At 45.6% G+C, this 10,000-nt stretch overlaps 2 protein-coding genes across 4 annotated transcripts in view; both read right to left on the bottom strand.

The window, feature by feature from the left end:
- The window catches only part of kdf1a (keratinocyte differentiation factor 1a), a 7,269-nt gene extending 1,173 nt beyond the window's left edge, over positions 1–6,096 (bottom strand). Inside the window, exons 1-5 of one of the 3 annotated variants that reach the window (XM_047808934.1) lie at positions 5,699–6,096; positions 3,798–3,799; positions 1,516–2,823; positions 1,079–1,159; positions 1–52 (exon numbers count right to left, since the gene is read on the bottom strand). The exon at positions 1–52 is cut by the window's left edge and continues 1,173 nt beyond it. In XM_047808934.1, the coding sequence (XP_047664890.1) occupies positions 1–52; positions 1,079–1,159; positions 1,516–2,823; positions 3,798–3,799; positions 5,699–5,703 (1,448 nt within the window). In that variant the 5' untranslated portion in view covers positions 5,704–6,096. The remainder of the gene's footprint in view (positions 53–1,078; positions 1,160–1,515; positions 2,824–3,797; positions 3,800–5,698) is intronic. The other 2 variants (XM_027157821.2, XM_027157881.2) reach the window with 2 other exon arrangements.
- A 1,174-nt stretch (positions 6,097–7,270) lies between these two features.
- Positions 7,271–10,000, bottom strand: part of eomesb (eomesodermin homolog b) — an 8,142-nt gene continuing 5,412 nt past the window's right edge. Inside the window, exon 6 of the mRNA XM_027157701.2 lies at positions 7,271–10,000. This exon is cut by the window's right edge and continues 24 nt beyond it. Within this exon, the coding sequence (XP_027013502.1) occupies positions 9,430–10,000 (571 nt within the window). The 3' untranslated portion in view covers positions 7,271–9,429.

Raw genomic sequence — 10,000 nt, forward strand, 5'->3', positions numbered from 1 at the left:
CAGCACAGCAGCGGTTCTGCAGAGGAGTCCGTGGCCAGTCCTGAGGAATACGCTGTGGACAGAAAAACACTCAGAACACAGAACACCAACGAAACCCTGAAGCTTCTGAGCTTCTCACTCAGATCACAAACCGATTTTTCTGTCTGAAGAAAGTGATTTAATGAGATTTAATGTTATACATCTCAAACCTGTCAGACGTGAGACAAAGGAGCGTTTTTGTAAAGTCACAAAGAGCAGAAGTGCGATAATTAAAGTAACAATAATCGTGTTGATGGTGAGATCGACATCATGGTTCAGCCTGTGTTATAGGTGGTGTTATAGGTGGTGTTATAGGTGGTGTTACTGAGTGTTAATGTTAATACGGTGTGTTACTGAGTGTTAATGTTAATACGGTGTGTTACTGAGTGTTAATGTTAATACGGTGTGTTACTGAGTGTTAATGCTTTAATGACACACACATCTTCTCAGCCTCCTTTTTAAAGTGTCCATACAAACGAAGCGAGCTGCCTGTAAGTGACGCTGTAAAACTACACCCCCCCCCCCCATTTTCACGCCCCGTTTCATGACTCAAAACATTCCAGCACACAATCCAGTGAAACCTGAGAGCATCTCCACATGGCAGCAGCAGCGAGCGGGGGACGAAATGCTGAGATCCGTCTTCCTAGAGGCTGAAAAATGAGAACGACGTTCCTCAAGAAACAGAGGGTTCTGCCTCTGAGGCACTTTATTATTATAGAGAAAACAAAGAGAGAGAAAAGCTGCACAGCTCCAGAGAAAGACGAGACACTTCCTCACACTGTTCTCTACATACAACCCAGATCGTTTACATGCCCCTGCGGTGGTCCCCTTATACACTGGCCTTTAAATGTACATAACTGACCTGTATTGACCTTTTAGTCACCACATGCACGTGTAGAAAAGTATTAGCACCCTACAAACCCAGCACACACCCCAGAACAGTGGGATTTATCAGAACGTTTACAAGATTTTAAGAGGTTTAAGAAAAGAATCTAAAATGATTTTTTTGAAGAGTGTAAACTTTTTTGATAGAAGGTGAGGAACGTGTCTCGTGTCTCACCACTTCGGCTGCTGTGTCCTCGCATCTTCCTCGCCAGTACATCAGATGGCGTCAGATCAGATACCAGCATCTCCGGTTCATCTTAGGAGAAAGTCATGTCATGTGAGGGATTAAATATGACCTGAGCATGATAAAACAGCTCTGAGTCATGTTTCATTCCCACTTAATCCGATCTCAGCTTCATCATATACTTAAAAATGAGAAGAGTTCAGATCTTTACTTCAGAGAAGAGAAATAAATGTCAGAGATCGTCATTAGATTGTGACATCATGGGTTCCAATAAGAGCTCATTACACTGAAAAGTTCATTACACTGTAAACTTATGACATCATGGAGGCTGTAATATACATTCCGATGACTTTGGTATGAATGGTATGGATTATGCTACTTAAGGAGCTGAGGTGGGACATAACATTACATTGACCACACCCACTTACCAGTGCTGAAGGTAAAGGTCATGGTTTCATTGCCACTGTCCGGCAGGGTCCCATCCCTCCGCCCGTTTGGCTGCAGCAATACATCCTGGGATTTGTAGTCTTTGCTTTTATAGCCTTTAGAAGTCTGAGACTTGTACTTGCGTGTGCTGATGCGTATGACGCCGTGGACGAGCCGGCACTCGGCCTCCTGCTCCTCCAGGTTGTAGTCCTGAGCGATACTGTTGATCAGGTCGCTGATCTCGTTCGTCTTGCGTGAGAAGGACAGGTCTGACGTGCACTTGGCTAGCTGCTCGATCTGGTGCAGTTTATAAAGCTCTAGAAGCTTCTTGGTGATTAGTGAGTCTATATCAGTGCCTCCATCATCCACTTCATCCACGTCCAGATCCTCTCTGGAGTAAATGCTAGTGTTGCTAATGGGTCTTTGGCTCTCGCCCTTTGTGGTAGATCTGCCGCGTCGAGCCGGAGCCTCAGAGTTTGGCGAGTAAACTACCTTCTTTCCTGCTAAGTAGACATCTCCATAACGGAAACTTCCAGAACTTGGCAGGTGAGTGGTCTTGGGCTCGGATTTGGGCTCGGCACGGTGTGGTTCGGACTCGGATTTGGGTGGTGGGTCGGTGGAACTCTCGTTGGGGGGAACGCAGGGCTGCTGACGGCCATAAAAGCCACAGGTGAGGATGCAGCAGATCAGAGCTCGACAGTCTGACCAGGAACATGAGCCACAAGGAGCACTTGGGATCAGTCCGTTAGAGCAGCTTTGGGACGGCTGGGTGTCGATAACGATGGCACGTGGAGGATGGGCAAAGTGCTGACTGCTGGAATAATAATTCCGGCATGAATCCTGGGACATTCTGCGGTCTGGACTGGGGGTGTGGTTGTGATAAAGTTCCTGATTATCATGGTAAAAGTGTTGAGAAGCTGTTTGGTGGTTCCGAAATGAATCCTGAGTTGTTTTGTGATTCTCTCTGTATGAATCGTGATTCTCCCGATATGAAATTATGGTGGTTTTAGCATAGTGTGGTGAACTGTGGGGCAGCTGTGGCTCAATGATCTGAGAAATATCAGTGTAGTGATGTTGGTACGAGTCCTGATTGGTGTTGCGTTGGTTCCTGTACGACTCCTGCTTGGTGGTGTGATGATCTTGGTAAAAGTCCTGATTACTCGAGCTGTCTCTAGTACCGGATCGACTCGACCTGTAACACTCAGACCTGCAGCGTCCCGACCGGTGCGAGTGTGGGCGGGACTTGTGTTTGGTCCCAGTGCTGTGTTCAGGCATTGTACACTTCAGTCGACCTGACAGACACACACACACTATATTGGTGGTTACACACTCACATGACTACGTTATCTGTGCAGTAACACAATAAAGCAGAGGACATAACACACATCTCGTATTTAAGCACTTTCTAATCTTCACCATTTACATAATTTGTAAAGAGTTACAACAAAGTGTTAAGTGTGTTTAATGGTTATGAGTCAAAATCTGGTTCCAGTCTAACGAATGATCATTAAATTGGAATTTTACACTGTAAAACTCACAAGTGGAGCAACACACAACGACCATTCGTCCAGTCAGCTCAGTGAACTGGAACTCAGTGCTGGATCATCAGTGATAAACATCACCGGATATCATAGAAATAAAATGTGGTGTAAAGATGATAACAAGGTTACAGCACACCGGCTGGGACATCGCTACCAAGTGTTGGTATTATGTTGTTATGTTTGTGAGTGTATTTGTGTGTGTGTGTGTGTGTGTGTGTAAGAGATGTAGTCCAGAGTCAAGACAGCTTGACTCATATGTCCAGATGAATATTCTATAATCGAAGCTCTAGGACATGTTGTGCAGCTTTTGATGCCAGGAAGGAGTGAACACTCCCAGACAACTAACACACACACACACACACACACACACACACACACACACACACACACACACACACACACACACACACACGTGAGGGAAGGTTTCTGTAACAAGTAGTCTCCAGCGTCAGTGCTCTGTAACAGTGTTTACAGCATACTCATTATTATTACATTGTTTATTAGAAGGTGAATTAAACTGAATCTGTGATGTTTCAACATTTATAATAATGTCACATTAATACAGTCTGCTGCTGTGAGGTGTGTGTGTGTGTGTGTGTGTGTGTGTGTGTGTGAAGCCTGACTTAAACATCTGTTTGTAATCACAGTTGATCCTCTAGCAGCTGCTATACAGATGAATCTGACCATGTGAAGGAGATGAAGGTATTTTACAGGGAGTTTACTTTCCCTGGGCTACCAAACACCACTAATGGCAGAAGTACACAGTGTTCAGGTGTGTGTTCAGGTGAGTGTCCAAGTGTGTGTCCAGGTGAGTGTCCAGGTGAGTGTCCAGGTGAGTGTCCAGGTGAGTGTCCAGGTGTGTGAACAGGTGTGTGTTCAGGTGAGTGTCCAAGTGTGTGTCCAGGTGTGTGTTCAGGTGTGTGTCCAGGTGTGTGTCCAGGTGAGTGTCCAGGTGTGTGTCCAGGTGTGTGTCCAGGTGTGTGTCCAGGTGAGTATCCAGGTGTGTGTTCAGGTGTGTGTTCAGGTGTGTGTCCAGGTGAGTATCCAGGTGTGTGTTCAGGTGTGTGTTCAGGTGTGTGTCCAGGTGTGTGTTCAGGTGAGTGTTCAGGTGTGTGTTTAGGTGTGTGTCCAGGTGTGTGTTCAGGTGAGTGTCCAGGTGTGTGTTCAGGTGAGTGTCCAGGTGTGTGTTCAGGTGTGTGTTCAGGTGAGTGTCCAAGTGTGTGTCCAGGTGAGTGTCCAGGTGAGTGTCCAGGTGAGTGTCCAGGTGAGTGTCCAGGTGTGTGAACAGGTGTGTGTTCAGGTGAGTGTCCAAGTGTGTGTCCAGGTGTGTGTTCAGGTGTGTGTCCAGGTGTGTGTCCAGGTGAGTGTCCAGGTGTGTGTCCAGGTGTGTGTCCAGGTGTGTGTCCAGGTGAGTATCCAGGTGTGTGTTCAGGTGTGTGTTCAGGTGTGTGTCCAGGTGTGTGTTCAGGTGAGTGTTCAGGTGTGTGTTTAGGTGTGTGTCCAGGTGTGTGTTCAGGTGAGTGTCCAGGTGTGTGTTCAGGTGAGTGTCCAGGTGTGTGTTCAGGTGTGTGTTCAGGTGAGTGTCCAGGTGAGTGTCCAGGTGAGTGTTTAGGTGTGTGAACAGGTGAGTGTTCAGGTGAGTGTCCAGGTGTGTGTCCAGGTGAGTGTCCAGGTGTGTGTCCAGGTGAGTGTCCAGGTGTGTGTCCAGGTGTGTGTTCAGGTGTGTGTCCAGGTGTGTGTCCAGGTGAGTATCCAGGTGTGTGTTCAGGTGTGTGTCCAGGTGTGTGTTCAGGTGAGTGTTTAGGTGTGTGTCCAGGTGTGTGTTCAGGTGAGTGTCCAGGTGTGTGTTCAGGTGAGTGTTTAGGTGTGTGTCCAGGTGTGTGTTCAGGTGAGTGTCCAGGTGTGTGTTCAGGTGTGTGTTCAGGTGTGTGTTCAGGTGTGTGTTCAGGTGTGTGTTCAGGTGAGTGTTCAGGTGAGTGTCCAGGTGTGTGTTCAGGTGTGTGTTCAGGTGTGTGTCCAGGTGTGTGTTCAGGTGTGTGTTCAGGTGAGTGTTCAGGTGAGTGTCCAGGTGTGTGTTCAGGTGAGTGTTCAGGTGTGTGTTCAGGTGAGTGTTCAGGTGAGTGTTCAGGTGAGTGTCCAGGTGAGTGTCCAGGTGTGTGTTCAGGTGTGTGTTCAGGTGTGTGTGAGCTTCACTTGCACGTTAGTGTCTCATGTCTCTGTCCACAGCTCAGGTTGAGGTCCCAACACAGCACTAATGTACATTATAGACGAGTTTGTAATGTTTTAAACTCATCTGACTTTATTTTACACGCCGCAGCCTGCGGACATGAAGGTGTTAATAACGAGTTAGTAAAAGTAAGACTGAGAAAAGTGGAGCGTTTAGTGTTTTACACACACACACACACACACACACACACACACACACACACACACACACACACACACACACACACACACACACACACACACACACACACAGCTCAAGGATTTCAGCTGAAACTCCCACCATAAACTGATCTTAACTCGGAATACACAGTCCTGCTAAAACGGAATAAACAGTGTGTGTGTGTGTGTGTGTGTGTGTGTGTGTGTGTGTGTGTGTGTGTGTGTGTGTGTGTGTGTGTGTGTGTGTGTGTGAGCTCACCTCATAGACTCGACAGGAACTCCTGGTGTTGTCCTCAGTTCGCAGTTCCGATGGCGGAAGTGTGTTTTTGTGATTGAAGCGATTTCTTTTTCTTTCTTAAACACACCTTCTGTCCGTGTTTTTTATTATTATTAACACTCCATAAAACCGCGCTCACACACACTCACACACTCACACACTCACACACTCACTCACACTCACACACACACACACACACACACTCCTCCTGGTTATTGGACGCGGTTTGTTTCTGACTCTTCCTGTGAGTTTACCTGAGCCGCAGGTAGTGTGTGTGCGTGCGCGCGCGCAGAGTTCACGCGCACCGAGGAGCTGCAGGATCACATCTGACTCTTTAGGCTCTACGTTTTTACACACACACACACACACACACACACACACACACACACACACACACACACACACACACACACACACACACACAGATACACGCACACACAGATACACACATACACACACACACACACAGCCATACGCACACACACAGATACACACACACACACACACACACACACACACACACACACACAGAGAGAGATACACGCACACACAGATACACACATACACACACACACACACAGATACACACACACACACAGATACACACACAGACAGATACACACTGACACAGATAGACACACAGATACACACACACAGATACACACACAGACATACACACACACACACACACACACACACACACACACACACACACAGATACACACACAGACAGATACACACAGACAGACACACACACACACACACACACATACACACACACACACACACACACTGCCCCAGAACCTTCGTTAGTTCTTTTAGGAACTATTCATATTTTAAAAACATTTACCTGAAAACATTGATCAGAAATATAAATATATTTAAACACTTTTGGCTTCTGAAAAGCCTGTAAAGGAAAAACAGGTGTAAATTAATTGAGATTAATGATCATTATTCTTGGTGGTAGTTAAAAGTTTACTTATATGATAACATCACTGCCGTAAGGGATAAAGCTTATTCTTCTTCTTTTTTTATTACATACTTTTTTCTATAATAAACTTATTTTCGTTACGTTTTATTTCAGTTTCAGTGTCAGTAGAGATGAAATAAAAACACCACTAAAGACTTCATTATTTTGAAGTTACCGATGACGACTTTGCGGAGATTTCTGATGTAAAACATTGAGACTGTATATTTGGGCTGTGCTGAGACGCCCCCTGGTGGTTGCAGTAGGATCTGAGTGGCTGCATGATGTGTCACGTGATGCAGCTCAAGACAAGAACAATTGATCTCATTCTCATTAACATAACCACGCCCCACGCCCCGCCCCCGCGACTTATCACTCTCTGTTAAGCTTAGTGTGTAAATTGTGAACATGAATGCTGTAAAAAAAAACACCTTTTTTTCATTAATAATTAGTAATGTTTCATTTAGATGACGGCTTCAGAATCACACAAAATTATTTATAATATTGGTGTGAAATCTAGAGATAATTAAACTAATAAAATTTCACTGCTATTTTCACACAATATAAAACCATGGAATGAGTCATGAGAAGGCATGAAAAACTTTACTTACACAATTAAACACAACAGAATCACACCATCACAGAGTCACGTCACAATCTCTGTTACACCTGAACCGGCTTTAACACTGATGCATTGTGGGTAACCTGGAGCCAGAACACGCATCAGGATTCTTTTGTTTAAAAACCAAACGCTTTGATTCATCAGGTGTTAAAGTACATTTAAGATTATTTGGATTATCGCACACACAGAATACCATGATTATTAATACACATCAACGCTGTGTTCAGGTCTTTTAAATTATTAACATGGTGATCATGTCAGTGATCATGTCAGTGATCATGTCAGTGATCGTGTCAGTGATCGTGTCAGTGATCATGTCAGTGATCATGTCAGTGATCGTGTCAGTGATCATGTCAGTGATCGTGTCAGTGATCGTGTCAGTGATCGTGTCAGTGATCGTGTCAGTGATCATGTCAGTGATCATGTCAGTGATCGTGTCAGTGATCATGTCAGTGATCATGTCAGTGATCGTGTCAGTGATCGTGTCAGTGATCGTGTCAGTGATCGTGTCAGTGATCATGTCAGTGATCGTGTCAGTGATCATGTCAGTGATCGTATCAGTAAACGTGTCAGTGATCATGTCAGTGATCGTGTCAGTGATCGTGTCAGTGATCGTGTCAGTGATCGTGTCAGTGATCATGTCAGTGATCGTGTCAGTGTTCATGTCAGTGATCGTGTCAGTGATCGTGTCAGTGATCGTGTCAGTGATCGTGTCAGTGATCGTATCAGTGATCGTGTCAGTGATCGTGTCAGTGATCGTGTCGGTGTTCATGTCAGTGATCGTGTCAGTGATCGTGTCAGTGATCATGTCAGTGATCGTGTCAGTGATCGTGTCAGTGATCATGTCAGTGATCGTGTCAGTGATCGTGTCAGTGATCGTGTCAGTGTTCATGTCAGAGATCGTGTCAGTGATCATGTCAGTGATCATGTCAGTGATCATGTCAGTGATCGTGTCAGTGATCATGTCAGTGATCATGTCAGTGATCATGTCAGTGATCGTGTCAGTGTTCATGTCAGTGATCGTGTCAGTGATCATGTCAGTGATCATGTCAGTGATCGTGTCAGTGATCGTGTCAGTGATCATGTCAGTGATCGTGTCAGTGATCGTATCAGTGATCATGTCAGTGATCATGTCAGTGATCATGTCATTTTACCTACATAAAGGTGTTGAATCTATAAACACATCTGAGTGTAAACTGCAGGACCAATGAGTCACTGTTTCAGACTCGGATTCATCCATCTGAAAGACTCGTGATCCCCAAAATCTCCCCCAAGCTGGAATTCCGTGACATCATTTTAACACGATGAGGGAAACAGAGACAATTCTGCCATCAAATCCATCTAAAATAAGAGCCACAGAGGAGCAACAGCTGGTGATTATTTTGGAGCTACAGGACAATAAACCTCAAACAGAATGCATTTGATGAGCGTGACATGACGTGTGATTACACCATAAGCTGCCGTATGCTGGTTTGATCTGCTACCTGAACACTTTTACACAATGTTCAGCTGTGGGAGCAAAAATCATTAAGCAATGGTCACAGGTTCCAGGTCCTATCAGGTACTAAAAAATCAGCCTGTGGAAAATGGAGACAGATTTTCTTCTTTTTCTTAGCATTTGTGTGAGAAAGAATTATTAGTGATGTAACAGAAAAGTGTTCATCCCAAACCCACTCAGCTCTAATCTCAGTCCCAATCATGTCACAAACATGTCTGATGTCAACGCACATCGCATGCAAAACTGTGTGGTCTCTGGGACGGAGGAGCAAACCTGTCAATCACAGCCAATCATGGGCATCTTTGAGCTCATGCACGTGAAAGACGGCTTCTGTCACACGGAATTATTTAAAATTGTTTGTAAATCAAAAGAGATTATTAGTATTTTACTGCAATTTAAAATACGTTGTGAATGAGGACATTATTAAGATTAATATGGAGCTCAGAACAAGCCAACACTATAGACTCAGCTGAACTGAGTTAGTGTTAATGAGGCCTAATTACGTGCCTACTGAGTGATAATATCAGAATTCGTCCAAACACAATCAACTAAAATATCTTGGCTCATTAATTCACAGCAACATGGTGCACGTGTGTGTGTGTGTGTGTGTGTGTGTGTGTGTGTGTTTAGGTGGCAGTGTAGAAGGCGCAGCAGCTCACACTCTTGTGGCCAGACGAAACATCTTTTCCGTAGTTGTCTGATTGTGAATCCTCACACTTGATTGGTGGGGAGTTTTCAGTGCTGGACTCATCACGTGACACACGTCTGCGTTTACACACCGCAGTGTATGCCACAGACTCCGCCCAGTCATTCTCACGTACTTTGTCCTGACTATTGTTGTTACTTGGTCGAGGTGACCAGGGCAAACTGGTAGGTATCTTGTTCTGGTAGCTGACCTTTGACCCCCAACCAGTGGCCATAGAGGCAAAGGCGGATTCAGAGTAGCAGGTGAGGGCACGAGAGCTCAGGGCGTAGGGCAGGAACTCAGACTCGTATGGCTGCTGCACCGGGGTCACGAGCCAGCGGTGGGACGCAGTACACTCCTCCGGAGGCTGCAGCGTGCGCTCAGCGCTGTAGAAGCGACTCGGGGGCAAAGCGTTCACAAACTGGTCATGCAGGAACGGCTGCACCGGGTAGCGAGCACTCGAGACAAGCTGGTGAGTGCGCGGGGAATCGGCAGGGGGCGGAGTTAACCTT

The sequence above is a fragment of the Tachysurus fulvidraco genome, chromosome 25, assembly GCF_022655615.1.
Source record: "Tachysurus fulvidraco isolate hzauxx_2018 chromosome 25, HZAU_PFXX_2.0, whole genome shotgun sequence".
NCBI classification, from domain to species: Eukaryota; Metazoa; Chordata; class Actinopteri; order Siluriformes; family Bagridae; genus Tachysurus; species Tachysurus fulvidraco.